At 53.1% G+C, this 24,914-nt stretch overlaps 1 protein-coding gene across 14 annotated transcripts in view; it reads right to left on the bottom strand.

Annotated features, from left to right (window-relative positions):
- Positions 1-649: 649 nt before the first annotated feature.
- The window catches only part of Ptpru (protein tyrosine phosphatase receptor type U), a 64,286-nt gene continuing 40,021 nt past the window's right edge, over positions 650-24,914 (bottom strand). For 3 of the 14 annotated variants that reach the window (XM_010631858.3, XM_033767879.1, XM_033767878.1), the window contains 14 exons: positions 22,313-22,503; positions 21,525-21,600; positions 21,076-21,152; positions 15,019-15,055; positions 14,102-14,403; positions 13,079-13,233; positions 10,641-10,776; positions 10,020-10,169; positions 8,209-8,382; positions 6,321-6,461; positions 3,610-3,735; positions 3,342-3,499; positions 2,014-2,149; positions 650-1,802 (listed from right to left, as the gene is read on the bottom strand). In XM_010631858.3, coding sequence (XP_010630160.1) covers positions 1,740-1,802; positions 2,014-2,149; positions 3,342-3,499; positions 3,610-3,735; positions 6,321-6,461; positions 8,209-8,382; positions 10,020-10,169; positions 10,641-10,776; positions 13,079-13,233; positions 14,102-14,403; positions 15,019-15,055; positions 21,076-21,152; positions 21,525-21,600; positions 22,313-22,503 — 1,922 coding nt within the window. In that variant the 3' untranslated portion in view covers positions 650-1,739. Of the gene's footprint in view, positions 1,803-2,013; positions 2,150-3,341; positions 3,500-3,609; positions 3,736-6,320; positions 6,462-8,208; positions 8,383-10,019; positions 10,170-10,640; positions 10,777-13,078; positions 13,234-14,101; positions 14,404-14,426; positions 14,732-15,018; positions 15,056-19,218; positions 19,237-21,075; positions 21,153-21,524; positions 21,601-22,312; positions 22,504-24,914 lie in introns of those variants that run through there. The other 11 variants (XM_033767884.1, XM_033767881.1, XM_033767885.1 and 8 more) reach the window with 9 other exon arrangements.

The following is a 24,914-nucleotide window of genomic DNA, read 5'->3' on the forward strand; positions in this document are numbered from 1 at the left end:
GGCCAGGCAGGCTCTCTGGCCACTGAGCTAAATGGCAGGCCACAGAAACAGGAATTCTTGCCCAAGGTCATAGAACAAGTCTGTGACAGAGCTAGGAGTGACTGAAGTCACTACCAACCAGCCCTCTCCTCCTTCCATTCCCCCTTATAAGGGAGCTTGAGCTGGGAATGGGCTGAGCTGGGGCATCTGGATAGCTATGCCTATGTTGTAAACTGAGCCCTTTCACCCCACCCGGCACCACAGGAGGCCCTTAATCACTATCTCATCCAGTTCCACCAGGACTGTCCCCACTTTACAAATGAGAAACTGAGGCCCAGAGGGAGCAGCTGACTCCCCCAGGGTCTCACAGCTGGTACAGTCTGTTTTCTGGGGTCTCCCATGCAGACGCAGAAAGAGCTGAACCCTGACACAGGTCCCAAGGGGCCTGCATCGGCAGCTGTATGGCTTCGTGGGCCTCAACCTGAAACTCACTGCTTCAGGAAGTCTTTCAGAAGCAAGGGCCAAGATCCTCTCAAATCACCTCTGCAAATGGGTGAGCGGTACCTTGGTCCATACCTGTACCATTTTACAGACAGAAAAATCAAGGCCAGACTCCCACACACACTTCACTGGGAAGCTGGTCAGACACACACAGGGTCACTTGGTGGCATTCAGAGAGCACATTTATTTACAAAGCGCTTTACAAACATTACTTTATGCCTCCCCACAGCCCCCTGTGAGGTAGGTCAGTAGTCATATCTACAGTTTACAGATGGGGAAATTGAGGCACGAAATGGGGGTGTGGCCTGCCCCACTTTAAAGAGACCTTCCCACCCACCCGTCAAAATAACAAAATAAACAGAAGCACTGATCCTCCATCCCAGAGTTGAGCTCTGGGGGCTGGGACCAGCCCTGCTCTAGCACTGCCCTCTCCCCAATAGGCAGCCTGACCAGGAGCCATCGGATCCCAACCCCAGGGATGCTGGTTCAACCTCACAGATTATCACTGGTCCAAACTGAGCAGAACCAACCCACAGAGGCCTCAAGGCTATGGGAAGAGAGGACTGAGGTGACTTCATTCTGCAGACACTGGTTCAGGCAGGGAAGGAACCCCACATGAGGCATGGAAGGCATGGGCAGATCCTGGTTCCAGGAAGTTCAGAGCACAATATCAGAAGCAGAAGTGGGGAGGGACGGTGAGCAAAACACCCCAGGGGCTGCAGGAGGCAGTGGGGTGGAGGAGGGTGCTGCAGACCCCCCCGAAGACGGTGGTCGGTGTGTCCCACAGGCAAATCAGGACAGAGTCCAGCCTGCCCAGAACCCTCAGGGGCCAGACGCCAAGCCTCAGTGTACCCTCCACACAAGTGTAGAAGGGGCCATGCTGGGCAGAAACCTTGGCCTAGGATACTCTCTCTGCAAGGCCCCACTCATTTCTACCAATGGCTAGGATAGTCAGAGGCTTGGCCTGAGTCCCCCAGAGCTGGCCCTTCTGAGCTGCTGTCACTGTGCCTATAGGACCCTCTGGAGGTGGGGCTGGGCTGCAGGTCTTGCTAAGCTCCTCCTTGGCCACAGCTTGCCCGTGGACGTAGTGAAAGGCTCTGCCCACAGTGGAAGGGGCCACGAAGATGGCCCAGCACCCACTCCAGAGCTTTCCCCATGAAGCTATGGCTGAGCAGATTTGGGGGCACAGGTCCTCCTCTCCAGCTGAGTATGGTGGGCCTGGCCCGAGTGCACAGTGGGTGCCCCAGGCCAGGGCTCCGCTATCTTGACTCCAGCCCCTCCAGGTACTCCAGGGCCACATCATAGCAAAAGTGGTACTGATCCTGGGGAGGAGAGAAGGGCTCATGAGCCTCACCTGGCCTCGCGCTGGGGAGAGGGCAAGCATGCACCCTGGCCTGCTCTGGGGACAAGGGAGCAATGGGAGAAATGTTCCGGCACCACGGGACTAGAACCAAGGCGCACAGGTGGAGGAGAGCAGTTAAGGGAAGTGAGGGCAGAGAAGCCTGGCCTGCTATGGACCAGGAAGGACCTCACCATGGTCTCCACCATGTTGGGCTTGTAGTTCCGGAGGGTTTTGGCAGCAAAGAAAACATCCACCAGGCTGTGGCATCGGATCATCTCCAGGACCGTGGCGCAGGCGCAGAAGGTGCCGCTGCGGCCACCCCCGTTTCTAAAAGACACACAAGGTTTGTTAAGAGGCTTGGAGGTGGAGCCTGGGAAAGCAGAGGTGAAGGGCGGGGCCAGGCAAACAAAAGGAGGGGGAGGGGGAGGGTCTGAGAGCTCACCGCTGAGGGGCGGGGTAAGGGGACTGAGAGGGGAGGAGCCAAACGGCCAGAGGCAAAGAGCGAGCTAGAGAACCAAGCAGGGAGGAGCCAAAGGTTCAGGGGAGAGGGGCGGGGCAGGGTAGGTAGCTGGGGTGAGGGGTGGAGCCAGGGAACCGAGAAGGGAGAGGCGAGGCCCAAAGAACAGCAGCAAGACCAGGATAGAGGGCCCTCAGAGACAGATTGGCATCCAAACCCTTATACCATCGCAGAAGACATGTCCTCAAAGAGGAACATATTGTGGATTCAGAGAGAAAGAAGGCCAGACACGCCAAAAAAAGACACAGGGATGGCGACAGAGAAGGGCAGCAGAGCAGTGGGCAAACACGGGGAACAAGACAGAAAATGAATCCTGGCAAGACCAACCACCGCAGCTGGGCGCGACCATACAAGGGGCACAAACACACACACTGGGCAAACGGCAGCCCCCCATTAGAGATCCCTGCCTCCTCTCTCTGCATCGCCCTCTGTTCCTGCGACTCCACATGTGGGGACCCCCTTGGGGGATGGGAGACCATAGAGTCCGTCAGTCCTTCTCCAGAGGTCCCTCTCCCTAGAACTGAAAGCCCTGAGAGCCAGCCTGGACTCTACTTTGTGGGGGGCCCAGCCCGGCACTACGAAGCCTGAAAACTGGGGAGCAAGAGAGTGACTGCACCCAGACACAGGGTTTATATAAATGGAACATGGATATGAATTAATTAATTAATTAAAACAATGCATATGTGCATAAGCAAAGACTAGAATTCGACTGGCATAAAAAAGGGCTACAATCTCATGGTGAGAAATTCTGACAAAAGACTCTTTTTAATTAAACTGGTGAAGTCAAACATCACGCAGAGGAGGCTGGGCAGTTGTCCAGGCTTGATTTTATACCCTAGAAGCTGACTGGTTTGCTCCAGGGAAGGCAGGACCAGCTTGGGCTGGCTGGAGAGGCTCTGGCAGTCCCAGGATTTTGGTGCCAGTCTTGAGGCCCTCCCTCAGACTGGACCTCTGTCCTGCTCCCCAACCTCTCCTTCATGTTCCCATAAGACAAGCACTCACAGGCAGTGCACAACGGTGCGCCCATCCCCGCTCTCCGCCTGCCACTTGTCCACCTCAGCCAGCAGGTGCAGGAAAGCCTTCTTGGAGTCAGGCGTGTCCCGATAGGCAGACCAGCGCAGGAACTGGAAGTGCCGCACCAGCAGGTGGCCCTCCTGCAGCTGGGGGCATGGGCAGCCAGCCAGGGAGGCGTGAGCATCAGGGGCACAGCACTAAATGGTGCTCCAGCCACCGCCCAGGCTCTCACCCTTGGGCTCCTCAGACCACTCACCCGAGAGATGTTCTGCACCCGGAAGACTCTGGCCACCAAGTCTTCATCTGCTGTTCCAGACACAAACTCCACCTCCATGAGGCCATACTGCTGCCGACCTGGCTCTGGCCAGTACTGCAGGCAGGGCTAGGGCATGGGCACAGACAGAGGAGCCTGGGTAGAGCCAGGCTGGGTTCCCCCATTCCCAGCACAGGGCTCCGCACCTGCCCTGTAGCTGCCATAGCTAGGCCCATGTTCACTCTCAGCCTCCCCTGCAGAGGCCCCCAATCCACCACTCACCATCAAACTGCCGGGCACACCTGCCTCAGTGAATTCTCATTAGCATGCTCAGATCTGGCGCACAAACCCTTCACAGTCAGCACAGTGAGCCACTCCTGTGTGGCTAGAAACCTATAGCTGAACATGCTCATGCTCACACATGTGAGGGTGCATTCGTGCACACACACAGCTGCATAAGGCTTCCTTCTCCCAGGGACAGACCTCGATCACCCATCCCAGGACCAGCTCCCCAGGCTCTCTATCACTGCCTCTGCATTTAGCACCATCTCAAACAAGCGGGGTAACCTAAGCCACAACACAGCTCAAGATCCCACTACTGTCCCAGACTCCATGGAGCCAGAGGACTACATACTTGGCCCTGCTAGGCCACAGACTGCTGACAGGGGAGGAGCAGAGGAGGTGCAGTCCCCCACCCACCAAAACACACATGTATACTCGGGTCCCCACTCCTGGGGTCCTCTTCCTGGAGTCCTGGCAAGGCCCTTTCTCTCCCAGGGCAGTTTTTTCCCCATGTGTAAAGTTAGGGTAAGTTGACTCATCTCCTTGAGCCTCAGTTTGCTTCTCTGCAAGATGGGGACCATCACGGGGCCCGTCTCATGGCGTTGTTGTGAGGCCCAGATGCATAAGGCTGATTTGCACTGTGCCGTGCCTGGCACACAGTAGGTGTTCAGTACATGGCAGGGACAAAGACGATGAAGACAGCCGTCACTTCTGAAGATAGAACCCAAACTCATTCCATAGGACACCATGCTCCACCTGCTTCTGTCTGAGGCCATGATGCCCTGAGGAAAGGACACTAACTTCCTCTTTTGCCCGGGGTTCTAGGAACTCCTTTGCACGAGTATATTCCATCACCTATCAGCCACTCTACCTCCACCTCTTTCCATATGAACTCTGCCCTTCCCACACATCTCAGCTCGGACACTACCTCCTCTAGGTAGCCCTCTTTGATGCATTATCATCTCCCAGGTCTCTCTGACTCTGTGTCAGCTCCACACTACCACTGTCGGTCCATAACTGCTTCCCCCTGGACCATGAGATCTAGGTAAGGCTGGATCCTCCCTCTCTCCCCATTGCCTCCAGCAGCGCCTGGCAGGGAGCAGTCCTTGGGAAAAGCTAGCTGACTGCACAAGCGGCGAGCAATGCCCATGGGCTCTCCCTCTGGGTCCCTGCCTCCACCTCAGCAAGGCTGGGCTTCTGCCACAGCTGGGACTCACTCCAGATCCCCACAGAGAGCCAAGAGCCCACCCTCTACATTCCCAGCTCACGTCACTGGGGCCTTACCCACGAAGAGCTCAGACTTCAAGGTCTCCTCCAGGCAGTCAGTAGAGCATCTTCCTAAGCCCCTGGGGCAGTGAGTGGGGCCATGAGGGGTCCCAAAACCTAAGCACGTGGTCAGGCAGGGCTGGGAGGCTGGGCCTCTGTCTTCCCAGGAGCTCCAACTGGAACAGGAATCAGAGGGGCTGTCCCCACGCTGAGCCAGCGTTTGGACCAACTTCAGAAGCTAAATGTGCTGCTGCTGGGAGGCAGGACTTGGTGAGGAGAGCGAGTCACTGAAGTGGTGACCTGGAAGGGTGTATTCTTGTGCTCAGCTCCTCCTACACTCTGCTTCTTAGCTACCATGGGGTGAGCAGCTTTCCTCCACCATGTCTTTCTGCCAAACTATCTTTCTGCCTATGACCCAGCCAACCATGGACTGAACCCTCCGAAAACCAGGAGCCAAAATAAAGCTGTCTTCCATTAAGTTGTAGGCATCAAGTACTTCGTCCCAGCCACTAGAGAGCTAAGCAACAGACCTGCCAGATGCTGAGTACCTACTATGTGCCAGACACAGGATAGTGCCCTGTAAAAACAGGTCTTGTGATCATCCCCATTCTACAGAGAGGGGAACTGAAGCTCAAAGATCTCAACAAACTTACCCTGGGTCAAACAGCTAGAAAGTGGGTTTGAATTTATTCTACCTCAAAGGTCCTCATGATGAATGGGCAGTTTAGTTGAGCTATGGGACCTTGGAGAAGGCACTTCACCCCTTCAGATCTTAATTTTCCTAATTTTCTTATCTGAAACCTTCACCTCAAGTTCACTGCATGTAGATTGTTGGGGTTTTTTGTTTTTTGTTTTTGGTACCAGGGATCAAATTTGGGACCTTGCACATACCAGGCAGGCAGCAGAAGCACTGAGCTAAATCCCCAGCCCTCACTGCACGTAGATTGTAATTAGGCCTTAAGTGTCAATGCAAGGCCTTGGCTTAGTGCTGCTGATTTGCTCCTGTCTGACACCCCTGTTTTACAGATGAGGAAATCCGGGCCCTGGGAGGGAGCGTGATGGGTCTGCAGCCATACCACAAACAGGTGGCAGAGCCGAGCACCAACTTTTGACTTTGGAGACTGTGCCCTTGAAGACAGGTGGATGTCGGCCCCCAAGGCCCTCACCCAGGCCGAGTTGGACTGGTTCAGCTGGTTGAGCATGACGATGGAGGTACAGCCGTAGTCATAGACCAGCCGCCAGAAGTCAGGCGTGGTACTCTGCAGCGGATGCAGGGTCACGATGAAGGCCGCACTCCGAGTGTAGCTCTGCAGGGAAACAGCATTCAGCAGAGCCCTGTGTGTAACCCCGACGTGAGCTGATGGTCTGCTACATGCTGTCCTCCCACTCAGCCCGCCCTGAGCTGCATAGCTGGACCTGCAGGACCAGGCAGCCTGCGGGCCAATTTCACAGGTTGGTCAGCACACTGATTCCTGAGTGAGAGGGCAGGCTGCCAGCCCGTACTGTCCAAGCACCCGGCCCCCCACAAAGTAAACAGCGAAAGACACTCAAATGTGGAGCCAAGCTTGCTCCCTGCCCCTGTGCCTTTGCATGTAGCATCTCTATTACCTAAACCCAATTTCTTAAATGTCTGCATACTCACTCCTTTGCTTCTTTCTGAACTTTGCTTAACTGTCTGTCTTCACAAAGAGACCCCACCACCACCACCTCATCCAAAGCAGGTACTAACATGCCTTCTGCCTTGTTTTCTGTAGAAATTTCCATGCGTGACATTCCAATTGCATACTTATTTACTAACTGTCTCACCCAACGCCCCAGATGCAAGGCTCAGGAGAGCAGAGATTTCAGGATGTGGCCTCTGGCTGGCACACTGCAGTGTACAGATGAGCCAAGGAAGAGGCTGGGAGGGAGGTCACAGAGCCCCAGGTTCCTTTCCCAAACTCTGCCAACCCCCAGGACCCTCAGCACCCTGGACATCCGAGTGGGAGCAGGCCGGCACTCATACACACACTCAGGCCAGCAGGCCGAGTGACCGCCCCATCTCCACTTCAGGGGTGGAGGCTGCTTCTCCCCTCGCCTTCAGCTCACACCAGGGAGCCCCCTGGGGGACAGGAAAACCCTGGGCATAGAGCGGGAGCCCACCCTCGTGACTGAAACCCCACTGCCCTGTACTGCCCCGCTTAGCGGGGAGGGGGCTTGTCCAGGAACCGGGCCACTGAAGGCCTCCTCCCTCATACCCACTGCAGGGCACCTGCTCCCCCCTCACCCCCACATGGGGCATCCAGTGGTGCTGCTCATGGCCATGTCTCCCCTCGTTCACCTCTCCCCTGGGGATTTGCTCAGCTCAGCCCCTTCCTCTCCCTGCCCCATCCTGCCACCTATGGCAGCCTGTCCCTCATGCAAGGGGTGACAAACTGGCCTGACTGAGGGGCAGAGTCACAGCCAGCCACACAGCCACTCGCCTAAAGCCACATTCTCCAGTGCTGCCTTCCAGATGCTCCCTCAGAGAGAGGGCAGCATCTCAGGCCTCTCAAATCCCACCACCCCTCTCCTGCTCTGCTGGAAAAACTCGGTAAGGAGGTTGGCCCCTTGGGCTGGGACACAAAAAGTGACTTCTAAATGGCTCCTGAGCCTTCAGATCACAGCCAGGTAGGGCCAGGGAGCAAGTCATGATTCCAGGACAGGTCCCAGAGCAGGGTGTGCAGGTTACCCTAGGACCAGCTCCCCTGGCTCCAGTATAAAATCTCAAGTTCCAACCCAAATTCTCAAGGCCTCCCCAGCCAGACCCCCTAAAATCACTCATCTTACTCAGCCAAGGCACTGGGCCTGTTCCTGGAGATAGCCCTGCCTGAACTCCACAGCCCAGACTCCCACTTGGGTTCAGAGCACACAGAGGGAGCACTGGCTTGAAATACCCAGACTAGAAGATCAACTGGGATAGGAAGGTCACCCCATGAGCCTGGTCCCTAGAATGGGCAGTGTCCCCCGACACACACCAGAAACCTTGACCCCTGGGAGGGGGCGTCCCAGAGCCCACAGACCCCGAACTCTCACATCGGTCAGGGCCGCATTGATGTAGTTGTTGGGGTCACCATCGGTAGAGACGAGGAATGGCAGGCAGCGGTCCGGTGGCAGGACGTCCATGCTACGGTTCTTGTCGCGGTTCCGTGGCAGTAGGGCGATGCTGCACTCCTCCATGTCCAGCGGTGGAGTGACCGAGTTCAGCGTCTGCCAGGAATGGGGCAGCATGCGGAAACACATCTGGGGCCTGCTGAGCCTCCTCGCTACCCCAGGAAGGGCACTTACTGTGTTACTAGCTCCAGAGAGAAAGGAGAGATGACAGACCCAGGCTGTCTGTCCTCACACCACACACGGCCTGCGCTGCTACCTTAGGATAAGCTCCTGTCCCTCTCAGCCTCAGTTTCCATCAGCTATAAAGATAGTCTGCCTACTGGGTGGGGCTGATTGGAGCATAAAGCAAGATAACGCTAGACACTGAGCAGAGTCTGGCACACCAAGGTTTAATATGTAGGAGACATAATTTGGGGATGGAGATGCACACCTGTAAACCTAGCACTCTGGCAGGCTGAGGCAGGAGGATTACAAATTCAAGTGCAGCCTGGACAACTTAGCAAGTCCCTGACTATATTTTTTTTTAATATTAAGGGCTTGGGATGTAGCTCAGTGTAAAGACTGTGTTTAATCCCTAATACAAAAAAAAAATATATATATATATAGGAGGCACAGTAAGAACCATTACTGGCTTATCGGTGCTGTCAATGAGACAATCCTCTGAACCCACTTCTGCAGGTACCAGCAGAGGGGTCACTTTCTGAACACAACGCTGGACCTGAACACCTGGCTCTAAACCAAGCCAGTGCTCTGGGCATCTTCTTCGCCCCTCTGCCCTCAGGCCTCATGCATCTAGATCTGTGGGTCTCAGTCTCTTTCTTCTGTTTGGGACCCCTCACAGGGAACTCAAGTCTGTCACGATCCCCAAAGCCCGACACCATTTTGGAGGAGTCACTGGCTGCATCTCTGTGAGATCACCTAACACCAGCCCGAGCACCAGCACCTGTCTTGTCCCACCAAGGGATCCTGGAGTAGAGAGGGCAGCTGGGGTCTCTGGTCATGTCAATGGGGAGGCAACCAAAGCCGGGGCCCATCAGTGAGCTCCATCCCTCCAGCCCGTGACTGGCCTACGGACGGACCCATGAGACTGGTCTAGGGTTTTTATTGTGGGTGTTGGGGGCACCAAGGGTCTCCTAACAAGAAAGATGACATGAGCCTGGCATTGCTGGGGACCAACTATGGGTCTGAGAACAAAGCCAAGAATGGGAGAGCAGGATCAGGAGTGCACAGAGACCAAGGCGGACATCGACATCTGAGCCCCTGGATGCAGCCACAACTGAAGCTGAACCATCATCGCTTAGACTCTGCAGTTCCAGGAGTCATTGAGCTGGCTCTTTTTCACTTCTAACCAAAACCTCCTGGTAAACCCAAACACTGCAAGGCTGATATTAAATACCTTTCTTTTCTGGATAAAAAAACTGAGGCTTAGAGAGGTAAAGTGACTTTCTCAGGCGACTCACAGGTCCTAATTACATAAGGCAGAATCTGAACCCTGGTTTATCTGACTCCAAAGCCCAGGATCTTAACCACTTTGAACACCACCCCCTCCACTGTCTGGAACTCCTTCCTAGTAGTCCAACTTTGTCCGTCCAACTGTATCTCAGCCTGGTCATTCCTGCTTGGCTCCCAGTGGCCACAGTATTGAGGAGTCCCAGCACACACGTGCATGTGTGCATACACACACACACACACACACACACACACACACACACACACTCACTCATTCCCCCCACCTGGAATTCTTCCCGCAGCTGGGAAGAATTACTCTGAGGGTCAATGCGGATCATCTCCCTGTAGGTAGCCTTGAACTCATTGACAGGGATGGTGGTCTCCCCACATAGACAAGCCTCCAGGATTGCATCGTGGATGAAGATGTACTGCTCCTGAAGCAGGAGAGGAGAATATGAGGATGAGGTAGGGACTGGGAGCTGGCAATCTGTAGGGCAGAGGTACATGGGCAAGCTCAAGGTCAAAGCAGGAGGACTCAAGGTGAGGCCCGACCCTTCTTGGAAGCAACCTCCATGGACAAGTTAGCTCATCTCATACTACATCCCTAAAACATCCCCAGGAGACACTCTGTGAGGTGACAGGACGGCCCCAGGTCGTAGATCAAGCGAGCATACAAACCAAGGCACAGCCTGACTGCAGAACCCACTGCTCTTTGACCTTACCCAGCACACCATCACAGGGCTAGAGTTGGGACGATCCCAAGAGACCGGAAGCCCAAGGTCACAGAAGATGCCAGGGAAGGGAAGAGCCTAAGGACACCCTTCAGACACACTCTACCACTCTGAGCTCCTCACAAGAAATCAGAGTCCTAGAGGGAGTGGGGGCACAGGGTGGGGTCCCTGTACCTCTGTCTGGATCATGTTCACACGCCGGGAGCAGAGGGTCTTCACACAGTTGTAAATGTCCACGACGCCCTCACACTCTGCCATGTCCAGCATCACATCCAGGACAATGTAGCAGCCTGTGCGGCCGGTGCCCGCGCTGGGGACAGAGAGGCCCAGCCCACATTAGAGCCCAGGACCCAGGAGAAGAGGAGAGGGGGACCAGGAACCTATCCGTATCTACGATACACAGGGGCCAGGGACACACAGGGGCAGTAAACGGGCCGCTGGGAGAGTTCTGGTGACATGTGACCAAGGACAGAGCTGGAGATGGGCCTCAGGGAAGGAGAGGAGGGAAGGGGGAAGGGAGAATGCTGGTGTAAAGCTGCGCGCACTTAGCAACTGAGTCTGGGGGTCAGGGACAAAGATGGTGTTCAGAACTCAGTCCAAAACTGTTCCTTCCTCCTGCACATCCTTCGAAACCCCACACACTCACACCAATTCATACACTCAGTGACGGGGTGCCTCCAAGGGTTCCGGGCAGGTGTCATTCTTTTGAGCTCCCAGAGCAACCTGGCAGGCTTTTATTAAAACACTTCCTGCTGTGTGGCACTGGGTATGTGGCTGTCTCCCTGACCCCACTCAGAGCTCATCGAGAGCTGGGCTGTGTTAGAGACAACTCTATGACACACTCGTTCAGCACCTGGTTGAGCAGAGTTAAGGGGGAGGGGGAGTGGTCAAAGACAGCACCCCGATTCCAGGCTTGAAGATGGCATTGGGGATGTATAGCAACAGAACATCCCAGACACTGTGCATGAAGGCTTCAAAAAACTGACAGTGTCTGCTGAGGCTGGATGGTCACAGACAACAGTTCTACTCCTACGTGTGTACCCACAGGAATGTGTGCATGTCTGGGCCAAAACACACGCACAGCAACAGAACCCCAGACACTGTGCATGAAGGCTTCAAAAAACTGACAGTGTCTGCTGAGGCTGGATGGTCACAGACAACAGTTCTACTCCTACGTGTGTACCCACAGGAATGTGTGCATGTCTGGGCCAAAACACACGCACTGCTGTTTTATTTTAGCACCAGCTCAAAACTAGAAACATCCCAAATGCCCTTCAACAGCAGAATGCACAAACATATTGTAGTTTATTCACCCATTGGAAGATGAGTGGAAGATGACACAATATGGATAAACCTTATAAACATACGGGTGAGGGAAGGAAATCAGGCAGCAAAGTATAAATGCTGAGGGATTCTATTTATGCAAAGTTCAAAACCAGGCAAGACTGGCCAGTAATTCCAGGACTGGAGAGGCTGAGACAGGAGAAGGGTTACCAAGAGTTTGAGATCAGTCTGGGCTACAAAGTGATTTCAAGGTTAGTCTAGGGCCGGGAATTTAGCTCAGTGGTTCCGCCGCCTGCCTCGCAAGCGCAAAGTCCTGAGTTCAATCCCCGGTACCAAAAAAAAAAAAGAATGCCTTCAAGGTTAGTCTGGGCTACTTAGTGAGACCTTGTCGCAAAAAAAAGCAGGCAAGACTGTAGTTTCAAAGTCAGGACAGTGATTGTTCTGGGAAGGGGGACATTCCGGAACTCAGTAAGTTAAGGGGGACCCTGGACTCTGTTGATGTTCTGTTTCTTGATCTCAGCAGAGCTACGGCTGTGTACATTTATGAAAATCCATAGTTAACCCACACTTACTTTTTGTGATTTAAGTATACTTGAAGTATATTATATATCAATGAAGCTTTTATTTTCAGAAGATGGGATCTCAAAGAGACCTGAAGAAATCAAAGAACAGATGGCTTGGAGGTGGCAGGGCAGACAGAAGACTTGAGTCTGCTGTGTGGGGAGATGGGAAGCTAATAAAAATCCAGGTAGAGGAGTCAGGACAAGCCACAGAGGCTATGACCTTGCAGGCCCGGATGACTTGCTAAAGCCCAAGGTGACAGATTAAGCTCTCCAGGGGAAGAAAGGCAAGAGGAGGATGTGGAAGCAGGGAGAAAGCCCAGCAGAGAGAGGAAGGGCAACTGGGATCACAGGAACCAATCCAGGAAAGAGCTGCAAAGGGTGTTAAAGTCAAGGGACAGACCAGGACCACTGGATGTGGGGAGGAATAGGTGACATCCTTCCCAGCCCTGGGCCTAAATCTAGCACACAGGTGTGCAACGGACATCACTAATCAAAAGCTCCTAGACTGGATGTGCCTGGTGCCTCACCCATCCCAAGGCCCCCCTCCAGGGCTCAATCCTGCTCAGCATCTGGGCCAGGGGTGCCATTGGGCTCCAGGAGCCCATGTGGCACCAACATCAGAGCCAAAGCTTAAGGGAAAAAGGGCCTTTGTGTGTCACTTTCTCCTGTCCCATCTCCAAGCAGGCTGAGCCCAGACAAGTCCACCTTAGGGAATCAGAACCTGCCCCATTCCAGTCCGCCTCCCTGGGGTTCCAGTACTCCCACCTGCAGTGGATGACCACGGGCCCAGCATCCGGGGGTGTGGAGGCCTTGACACGCCGGATGAAGGCCAGCAGCCCAGTGGCATGGTAGGGGACACCATGCTCTGGCCATGCTGTGAAGTGGAACTGGCGGACCTCGTGCCGGGCAGAGTAGCCTCTCTGGGGACACAACAATAATAGTCAGTGTCACTGGCAGCATCTATTAGACATCTGCTGTGTGCCAGGCACTGTGGTGAGCATCTCACTGTTTATTTTCTGGTGAGGTTTATTAGTGGTGAAGTAGAGATAAACGTCCACAGTAGCAGGGAGAAAACCAAGGCCCAGCAAGGAGAAGCCACTTTCCTAAAGCTGGAAAGAAAGACACTATGGAGGACTTGGACAGGGGTATGCCTGGTGCTCAAACCTATGCCCCTGAATGGCGCTGGCAGATCACTGTGACTCTCTGGGCCTTAGTTTCAATGGGGAAGCTTCCTCCTCTGAAGATCTTACAGAGTCATCAAAAGGTTCCTGGACTGGACCAGCCAGCCACTGACCACCGTGGCCTCTGACATCTGACGTAACCACTCTGAGCCTCACTTGTTTTATCTGTTTAATGGGACTAAGGAGGGCTAGGGGCGTAGCTCCCTGGTAGAGTACTTGCCTAGCACCCACAAGGCTCTGGGTTCCATCCCCAGCACCACCACCAAAAAAAAAAAAGGGGAGAGAGAGAGAGAGAGAGAGAGAGAGAGAGGGAAATAATGGTAAACATCTAACCCATGGAGTGAAACAATATCTGTGGTGGGCTCAGCATGGTCCCTTGCACAGAAGGAGCCACTACCTCGGAGCCACTGTCACTCACTAGCTTCACTGTCTCAAATTCCTTTTGCAGTCACCAGTAGACAGTTACCTCCCACCCTTCCTGGGGGCTCCCAGCAAGCCCTTTCCAAGCGGTTTCCTTACCAAGGCAGGTAATGTTCTTCCTTGCCCCTCATACTCCCTGGATGGGGAGGCAGGGTGGCACTGTGGGCAACAGGAGTGGGGGACTCACCCGCTCCAGGGCAAAGGTGCGCACAACATACTCGGCCAATGTTTCTGTCTTCATCAGTGTGATCTTGATGTCCCCATACATGTCTGAGTCCTCTGGCCAGTACCGTGAGCACTTCACCTGCAGCCCCCACAAGCCCAGACTCAGTGGGTTCTTCACATCCGCCAGGGACCGCCCTGCCCCCAGTAACCCCCCAGACCTGCTTACCCTGCCCACCTCTACCAGCTTGGTGATCATGACGATGCTGGAGCAGTGCTCCTGCCACACCATGCGCCAGAAATCGTAGATCATCTCGGGCTTCGGCCCTGCGGGCACAGACAGCCACCTGTCCCTTAGCAAGCTCTCTGCCCAGGGCCAGCAGGCCCATGGCCCAGCACCACCACCCCAGACTAGGAGGCTCTCTGGGCCTCCATGGAGGCTCTACGCTCACCCCACATTCACCCCAACTGCCAATTCATGCCTGCAGGGCCTTGGGGTGAGCAGTACCAGGGAGAGACCAGTCATGCTGAGTGGGATCCAGGAAGCAGAGCTGGAGGGCAGATTCCCAGGCCATGAGGTAAGTATCCAAGAAGGATGGATGGATGGATGGATAGTTGGGGGAAGAGACACAGCCAGGTGGGACCCAGGTTTCCACTAAATGAGAAGCAGAACCCACTCTCTTGAAGACAGGGCCTGGCTACCCGTTTTGCACACACAACTGTGGGGACAGGTGGACCAGGGCTCCATGAAGGGACTGATTACATTAGGAGACACAAACACAGAGAGGGCACAAAAACTGACAGCCAGATGCCGAGAGAGTGGGGATCAGAGAGACAGATGGGAAGGTAGACAGGGAACCAAGCAGGACACCAGGGAAGGGAGATGGCAGGCAGCTTGCATTGCAGCACATGGGAAGTGCCCCGGGCAGCGGGGCCAGGTACCTTGAGTGGCTATGAAGTGATTTGATCTGTGATAACCCTAGAACAGAAGAAGAGGGAGTGGTGAGACTCTCCCCGCCCCCTGCAGAGCAGCCTCTCGCCCCCTCAGCCCTCCTTTTTTCTCCTCTCCTGAAGCAGCACTTCCCCCATGCCAAGGCACTGCCCAACTTTGTACCTAGGCCAACTAAACAAGACGACTTTATCCTCCCAGTCCCCAAGGAAGGAGGAAAATGTAGCTGGGACACCAGCGTCTTGCTGTGTGATCCTAGGAAGGACACAACGCCCTTGTGGGTCTATAGGACTTCCCCATCCATAAAAAAGGGAGAGGACAGTTAGCTATCTCCTCATATCGAGGGTGCTGTTTGGAGACAAATAAAGCTGAGGGCCCTGCCCTGTCCCCAGAGTCTCAGAAGTCTTAACCCGCCCCGGCCCACGCGTGAGATAATCAGAGCTTGTCAGCTCTCCCAGGCCCTCTTGAACCAATGAGAATGGACAGTACCCTTCCTCACTATCTCAGCCCCCCAGAGTTCGAGGGCCTAGATGAAGGCTTCAGGGTAGAAGTAAATGCCCCTTAGATAAAATTTTCAAATCCTTTAAATCTATTACAATGATGATTATGCACTTTCTGAGACCCTGTCCCAGTCACATACTGTGCTAAGCACTTTACCTGCATTGTCTTGCAAAAACCAGAGGTCAAGAGCTACTTCCTCCTCCATCTCCAGAGCCTCCAGGCTGAGGAGAAAGCCAACCCTGGCCCCAGGACCACAGCCACCCTGATGTCCCCCACAATGCCTCCTTTTCTGGGACAAACAGCCCACCAGACACCCAGAGCATCAAAGCGGGCAGCATGGAAAGGGGAAGAAGTATGACAAGGACAGTGCAAGAGAAAACCGTCCAGCTCTACCCCTGGCCTTGAGGTCATGCCCTCAACTCAGCTCTCTGCAACTCCTCTGGCTCCCTGGGCTTCCCAGGCTCAAAGAGCACTGGAGCCAGACTACCAGGGTTCAAATCTCAGCTCCACCTCCTGCTGGCTGTGTCACTTAAGCCAATACATCCGCGCTTCTCTAGGCCTCCATTTTCACATCTATAAAGTGGAATAATGGCAGTATTTACCTCGAGGGCTATTGTGAGGAGTAAATTAAGTAACATAAGTTGAGAGTCACTATGTCAAGCACAAAGTCAGTATTTAATAGTAGCTATTATTACTACCATTTTAAAGGTTCGGCAGTGCCTCTGAAGATTCAAATGGTATCGATGTTGAGAGTTGTTGGGAAGGGGGTGATATATTATGAGTATTATAATATGTCTCGGAATCTAATGAACCTAGATCCCTGTCTCAGCTCTGCCAAGGAGTAACTGTGTGATCTGGAGCAGTGAGAAGGTGCTTCTCAGCCTTTCATGTGCACAGGAATCTCCTGAGACCTTGGTGAAAGTCACAGTGGGACTCTCGGAAGGTCTGGAGTGAGGCTTGGGATTGTTGGTTTTCAACCAGCTGCCTGGGGTAGTGCTGTTGCTGCCAGGCTTCAAACACATGGAGTAAGAGGCCAGGCTCTTGGCCTTGCTAAGCCTGTTTTCCTCTGCAGAATGAGGACCACGGGCAAGACCTGTGCTCAGAAATTCACTTGTTACCTACCTACCTGCCACAACCATGAAAAGAAGCAAAGCACAGTCAGAGTGACTAACAATGACAAGTCTCCAGGGCCACTCAGCCTTCACTGCAGGGAGCCCTAGCAGGTCTGGCCTAATTCCTTCCCGCTGTTGCTCCAAGCCACTGTCTCTGTGTCAAGTCCTCAACAGAGCTGCAGGGCGACCAGTCAGAGGGATGGCGAAGGCAGAGGACCGGGTGGGCCTATTACAGGCGCTGCGGGTGGCTGTGTCCCCACCCCCAGCCAGGTCAAGCTGGACCTAAATCACCCCATCTAAACCCAGTGAGCGAAGAATCCCACCCGGGAGCAGGCACCTCATGTGATTCAAATAACGGAGGAGTGGAACTCAATTAAAAATGGGTCAACTGGGCTGTGGGTGTAGCTCAGGGGTACAGCACTTGCCTAATCTGCATGAGGCACCGGGTTCCATCCCAGGACTACGGCTGTGGGGGGTGGAGGGGGGCGCTGGCCATTTTGCCCAGTGCCCAGCTGGTCTAAAATTAGGTTCCATTCGCAAATATTTTTGCTTTATTCCAGTGTCCTATTGTTTTGTTGTCTGGAGGCATCATTCTGGAGAAAGTATAATCCAGGGTCATACAACCTGTTTTTCTCACAACCCTTTTAGAAGCAAGTGCTTAAGCAGACAACCTTCAGTGGCTACACATTAACATGTTAAATATATACATGTGTTGCTGTATGATCATGTGACATAGAGGACATGAATAAAAGCCCAAAATAAATTTTTTTTTGGTACCAGGAATCCAACTCAGGACCTTGTGCATGCAAGGCAGGCCGGGGAACCACTGAGCTAAGTTCCTGGCCCCTAAAATGATTTGATTTTAAAGGAAGGTGAGTAATCCTCTTGCTCACCACTGTGGAGACTAGCACTGCCAAGCAGTGGACTTCACACCTCAAGAAGGCTTAGCAGGTTCTAGGAACGTGGTCCTTCCTGGAGTCAGACTGGGTGTGCCAAAACAGACTGGGCACTTGCAAGGTAGGTATCCTGATGCTCCCCAAAACCCACCATTTAGTGTGAAGACCAAGTGCTATGGCTGGATTGCGGCCTTGAGCAAGTCATTTAACTTTTCGGAGGCTCAATTTCTCACCTGTCAAACACTAGTCACTCTGGTCCCTCCCTTGCAGAGCATGGTAAAGAGGAAATGGAGCGTGTAGGGTGCCTGGCACACAGCAGGTGCTCAATCAGTGGCACGACTGGTAACTGACATTAGAAGAAGCATTAAGCCAAACTTTCTAAGAGTATTTTTTTTCCTTTGTGGCGCTAGGGATGAAACATACCAGGCAAACACTCTACCACTGCGCTGTATCTCCAGCCCACTGTAAGGACATTTGTCTTAACAGTCTGACAACGGGGAACCAAATGGTTGGAATTCAAGAGCCAGCGAGAGCGAGCGGGTATGCGTGGAAAGTGAGAGGCAGACACGTAATGACCTGTATTCATCACACCCTACAGGGGGCACTAGGGATGAACGTATCCGGTGCATCTTGAAAGCCTCATCATCCTTTTAAATTTGAAAACATTACAAACCAACTGTGTAACTGTGCTCAAAATAAGGGATACATCTGGGATAATGGGTCCTTGCTACCAAATGTGACTGTGGGGAGCTTTCACTCTGTATGTTAGTCTCCCCAGGTTGTCTGAAAGTCTGATAATGAACAGAATTTTAGCAATGATTAAAAAAAAAGGCAAGACATATATTTTCAAAGGAAACAGGGAAGCAAAATAGAAAGAGTACCCACAAAATAGCAAAGGATCATACTCATCAAATATTATGAGAATAAGCTATGTATTAAATCAAATCAGAGCCACTACATGAATCAGGGTTTGGTTTTGTTTAATTCTTAAAAGGTCTGAAGATAGCACAGTTTCTTCCACAGCACAAATTTTTTAAAGTGAGTATCTAAACTGTTCCCCCCCAAAAAAAATTCAAATTAGGGCTAAATTGAGGGCAAATAGTTTGGGGTTGAGTTTTAAGCAAACTAATCATGAAAAGATTTGACCACCAGGGGAACTAGTTTTAGGGGGTCTGACTGAGGGCTCTGCAGACCTTGACCCCTAAGCAAACAGAGACAGGGCATCCAGGGCAGCTCCCCCACCCTCCTCACCAAGGGTCCTGCTAGTGAGGCTCACTGGTAACGGGGTTACTGGGAGACAAAGGTGACAGCCAGTAGTGGCCAGAGCAGAACAGGGCCAAGGGAAGCCAACATGGCAGCCCCATCTCGAAGAAGTGGAGGATGGGGGCAGTGCTTACAATAGGGACACTGTTGAATCTTCAACTCTGGGCAGCCCCTGGCCAGGCTGCTGAAATGGACGGTTGGTGTTGGGAGCACAAGGAGAGGGGAAAGAGGGCAGAGACCGGAGAGAGAAAGGGAGGGAGGGAAAGAAGGAGGGAGGGAGGAAGGAATTAAGGGAAGGGGAGAGGGAGGGAGGAAGGGAGAGGCAGGCAGAGATAGTGCCATTCAAACAGACAGGAGGAGGAGGAGCAGGGGAAGGAGGAGAAGGGAAAAGAGGAAGAGGAGAAGGGAGAGAGATACTTACTTGGCGGTTTATCCGAATCTTAATGATTCCAGTGAGGGAACAGTATAAAGCAAAAGAGATAGATGTTAGGCCAGAGGTAGATGGAGGTGGACAGGGCACAGGACTGGCCAGAAAGGGCGAGGTGAGCAGAAAGGCAGAGACAGGTGGGCTGGGCCGGGCCAGAGAAGGAGAGTGACTTGTCCCTGCCAGGGCCCAAGAGAAGCCGACTAGGACCTTGATGAGACTGAGGAGAAGCCCACTGTCACCTAAGCTGCCCAAGTCTGCGAGGCCAGACCCAGCCCTTACCCCCACTAAGGGACAGGACAGGAGTTGTGGGAGAAGGCAAGGGATTCTGGGTAACACGGGCTGGCATGTCTGGCCCAGGAGGAAGACAGAAGAGGGAGAGGAGAGATGGTGTCCAGAGTCCCTGACCACCTCAGCTCCCAGGAGTGCCTTGTTCCTCAGGCCTTCGCTCAAGTTGCCCCCACCTTGGTGTCCTTCCCTTTCCTCTCCAGCCAGGGAAGAATTTCCTCTCCTTCCTCCCAGGGAAGCTCGATCCTTGCTTCCTCCAAGCAGCCTGCCACAGCCACCCCTGGCTCTACCACCAACTGGCTGTGTGACGCTGGGAAAGTCGTTTCTCTCTTCTGCCTGGCCTGTGTTTTCCCAATTACTCTGAAATTATTTCGCCTGTATCTATGTTTATCTCTCTCCCCCAATAGAATATATATATTTGAAGAAAGCAGGGACCATGCCTATCTTGTTCACACCCATATTCCTGGTCCCAGGAGCTCAAAATACATTCCATAAATGATGCTCTCTCAAACTCGATTTGCACAGGAAGTGGAGGAGCCTGACCAGCGTCCCTGGGCCCTCCCTGTCCGCTTGCAACCATCACCTCTTCTTGACACCCAAGCCAGGCCTCCTGGCTGCCTCCCTATCTCTGGCCCCTCTCTCCAACCCAGCAATCCTGCTGCTCAGAAGGTGGCCAGATGGCCTGATGGCTAGCAGCAAAGGCTCTGGAGACACAGACAGGCTGAGGTTTGAGTCCTTTCTTTACCATTCACTATGTGACCCAGCACCCTCTGCTTCACTCCCCTGAGCCAGTTTCTCCACCCAGAAAAGGAAGTCAGGACGCAAACTACCTTATTGGGTGACTATAGAGGTTAGATAAAGTGCAATATTGGTTATAAAGTGCTTAGCACAGTGCTTGGCACATAGTATATGCTCAATAGCTGTGCTTTTTTTTTTTCTTTGCAGTACTGGAGATCAAACTCAGAGCCTTTGCACTGAACTATATCTCTAGCCCTTTTTTATTTTGAGATGGGTCTCACTAAATTGCTAAACTGCCCAGACTGGGCTCAAACTTGTGATCCTCTGCCTCCCAGAGTACTGGGATCATAGGCGTGCACCACTTCGGGTGGCTGCGTTACTATGCTCAAAATACCTCTCTGATCACAGTCTAAATATTCTGACAACTCCCTAGCTCCCCTAGGAAAAAGTCCAACTCCTTACCCCGCCATCTGAGGCCTTCCTCCAGCCCCACTCCATCTCTTCAGCTGTAGAGTCCACACTCCAAGCTCATGACCCCTCCCTGAGAAGGGATCCTTCCTCACCTCTGGGCCTCCCTGTCTGCCCTTCGATCTCCTTCCACCTTGCATCTCTCCGGCCAGGCCCAGCCTGCAGGAAGCCCCCCTAAAGGCCACACCCACTTCGCCCTCCCCTTCCTCTGAGCTCCCTGGCACAGAATGCAGATGGGACAGGCGGAACTTGGCCATTTGAACCCTTATTGATTCCCTGATGGGTTTCCGCCCCGCCTGGACAGTGAGCCTGGAGCAGACAGGGCCAGGCCAGCAGAAATGACAGGGGCAAGGCACTCACGTCTATGTAGTTGGCATTAATGTAGTCGGCATTGGGATCTCCCAGCATCGGGTGCAATTTCACTCGGTGCCGATCATCTGTGAACACAGAGCAGGTAGACACGGGCTGGAGCAGGGGGACCAGGTGAGGAAGGCTTTCTAGAGGCTTGGGGTGGAGCAGCCAGGAAAGCTAGAGGCTGAGGCTGACCAGAAGGGTCTGGGCACCATGGGACGCAGGACAGGCCAGAGGTTAGAGTGTGGGCTATGGAGTCAAAGAAGCCCAGGGCATACGCTGTTCGGGCCACCAGCTATGTGTGCTTGGGCAGAGGCTCACTCAAGCCTCAGTTTCCTCATGGTGAGCCTTCTACAAAGGACAACCAATACTACTACAGTCTCCCAGAGTGGCCCAAGCTCCCTTGGGCTGGGTTTCCTCCTTCTGCCCTGGACCCCAGCCTCCTTCCCAGCACTCACAAGCAGGCATCGATCCCTGCCGGCTGCCCTCGAGCTTGTCTTTCTTCTTTGTGGCATCCCAGCCCTCAAAGAAGCTCTGCCGGAAGGGAGAGTGGTCGTCAGCGGTGGAGGGAGATCCCAACACTCTTGGAACCCTTTCCTCTCAACAGGAGTGAGGTGGGCAGCAAGGGGGTGGGGATATGGGAAGGGTCAGGTTGAGGACTGACTGAGCTTGGGGCCTGAGAGAGTGAACCCTGTATCAGTGAGGCATCGGGTTCAAATCTAAAGTCTGTGGGAGGAAGGGAGATGAAAAGAGAGGGTCGGAGCTCACAGACAGTTTAGAATATGAGTGAGGTTCAGAAAAAGGGTCAAACCAGATCTGAATGAAGAAGGAAAAGGGGAGGGTCAGATTCAGATGAAGATAATGGTGGTGTCACTGTCCAGATGGGGTAGGACAGGATCCAGGTCAGAGTTTGAATGGAGCTTAGGATGAGTCAGGGTCAACATCAGACGGGGTTAGGTCAAGGTCAGTGCTGGCGATCAGTTCAAACTAGAGTCCAGATAAGGACAACGGTCAGGACAGAGATGGAGACTGAGAAGACAGCAGATCAGATTTCAAATCGGGACTAGGATGACAGTGAAAAAACAGTAAGTCTGAGATCGGGGTGAGGGTCAAGATCAAAGAGTTAGTTAGAATTGGAGGCTGTCAGGGTAGGGATCCAACTGGGCTGGGCTGAGGACTGCCAGGGTCAGGAGATACAGCTAGGAGGACCCCAGGTGGGGTCGGGCTGGACCGGGACCGTGTGCACCTCGTACTCCTGCTTGAAGCCATAGCCCTCAGCCGTCTTCATCTGGTTGATGTGCTGCAGAAGGTCCGCCACACGCACTGCAGGGTGCAGCTGCCCCGTGTGGTAAGGGGAGCCCTTCCGGCCACACGGACGCCTCGGTGAGCCCCCCAGGAGGCTGCTGGCCTCAGTGACCCCACCGCTGCGCTGGTCTCCTGCAGCCAGAAGAAGGGAGAGGGGTCCTTGACATACCTGTGCCCCAGGCCAAGGGACCCCAGGTGGGCTCAGGATGGAGGGGCAGGGACGGTGGAGTAGACAGGGAGCACAGCCAATGTGTTCACTAGAACCATGCAATCCTGAGCGCCCCTTCCCTCTGCACGCGGTTTCCCATCTATGACATGAGCAGGTCACCCCAGGGCCCATGGCCCTGCCACAGTGATACCCACTCCCCCCGTGCAGTTTCAGCAGAGCCCCTGACAGCGCCTCTGAGGACAGGAGCCACCTGAATAGAAGGGCTTCTCCTGCCTGAGTGGTGCCACTGTCGGCCTTGCAGTGGTCAGGGGGAGGAGGAGGGGCAGCCTGTGATGCCCCACACGCCCCAGTGCCCTCCCCCAGAGCCCCACTCCCTCCCCAGTTCTTCCCCAAGGACACCCTGCTGCCTGGTTCTGGAGGTCAGGGTTGAGGTTGAGAAAGCAGCTGCTGTCCCTCCGCCCTGGCACTCACTACCACTCTCTCACTCAATACTCATCTCCCTCACGTGTCAAGCCTCATATGCCATCGTGGCCTGATGCCCCCGACCCTTAATTTTACAGATGGGAGGCTGAGGTCCAAAGAGCATGACTGGCCTCACGTCACAGTTGCCAAAGTGTGTTCCAGAACACACTAGGTAGGCAAAATGATTGGTATTCTTCTAAAAAGATGAGAAGGAGGATGAGGAGGGGCTCTATGTTTTGAAGGAGTCTGTGAAATTCTGGCATAAACAAAAATAAATAGGTCTCTTCCCTGTAAGACCTCTCAGGGCTTCCAAAATGTTTGTGTGCATTTCAGATCTCCAAGAGATGAATGGAAATAGCGATGCTTCATAAGCCTATTTCACCGTGAAGAGCTCTTTCTGCTTGTTTCCTGAAACATCCTCAAGGGAACACTGAATAATATGGAGAATGAGACAGGTTGCAGAGTCAAACCAATTTCAGATCAAATCCCGTTTCTGTGGGTGACCTTGAGGATATTACTTACCCTCTCTAAACTTCTGCTTTCCCATGTCAAATGCAGATAAAAATGGTTACTACCCAATATATGATAATGTAAATATTAAATAAGCACATGTAAGGCACCCGGCCCAGAGCCTGGCACACAGTGAGCACCTGCACAGGGCAGCTGCTGACGTTATTAGTCATCCCCAAGAAAAGGAAGATGTCCTTAAGGCCCAGCAAACCAAGGTAGCTGGCTGAGAAAGAATCTTGGTGCTATTCCACTGTAAGACCTTGGGCCAGAGCCTGAAAAGTTGATTACAAGGAGCATCCACATCAAACACAAAATTTCAAGAAGGATTTCTGCTGCTCAGAGAACTCAGGGACTCAGTGAGACAGAGGACTCCTGTGCTCTTTGGGGGGTCTGAGCCAACAAAGAGCTCTCCAGATGGATAAAGAGCAAATGAATGAGGTAGAGACTCAAACAGTGCATCCCTGAGACCCTGAAAGGCCAACATCCCTGACACAGACCCACAAGCAGGCACACAATGGGCTCACGATGGTCCAGGACCAGCAAAAGATCCACCTGGTTGAAATCCTAATGAGAAGCCAAAGCCAAGTCCAGGACACGAGACGTTCTGTAAATTAAGACCACCAGAAAAGGATGAGGCCATGTACAATGATGTTCCCAAGAGGACCCTCTTCCTGGGCCCAAGGAAGACAGGTCCCTACTCTCTTTGCCCATGAATTTCCCTATGGCACTTGAGACACAATTCCTAACCCCACACCATCCTTCAACTCCAAGGACCACATTGTCCACAGCTTGTAGCCCCTGGGAGGAAGGAAGGAAAGTGAAAACCAGACCTCGGTTTCAAGATCAACACCTAGCTGTTCTCCCAGGCACTTCCCGTGTCCAACATGAATACAGAACATCTGTGAGCAACCACGGGGGATGGTTAGGGGAGGCTCATGGGACCTTATAGAGAATACTGGGTTTGGAGGCAGAAAAATCTATATTTGAATTCTAACTCAAGTTCCTTAACATCTCTGGGTTTCAGTTTTCTCATCTCAAAGAGAGGATCCATCCAGTGCCCATTTAAAATAAAACTTCATGGCAAACTAAAAACTGAAGGGAGCTTGCTAATCTGATAAAACATTTCTATCCAAAAAAACCCAGAAAACTTTATTCTTATCATTTAAATGTTAGACGTATTCCTTATAAAATGAGGAAAACAAGACAAAGATTGCTATACCTGCTTCTATTTAACACATTCTTGGAAGTTCCAGCCAGTACTATTCAGAAAACAACAGGGAAAACGGATTTTAAAAATGGGAAAGGAGAAACAGAACTGTTGGGGGTTTTTTGTTTTTTGTTTTGGTATCGGGGATAGAATTCAGGACCTTGTGTCTGCAAAGCAGGAATGGAGCCACTGAGC

This window comes from Fukomys damarensis, unplaced genomic scaffold, assembly GCF_012274545.1.
Source record: "Fukomys damarensis isolate Sample0158 unplaced genomic scaffold, DMR_v1.0_HiC HiC_scaffold_23, whole genome shotgun sequence".
Classification (NCBI taxonomy): Eukaryota; Metazoa; Chordata; class Mammalia; order Rodentia; family Bathyergidae; genus Fukomys; species Fukomys damarensis.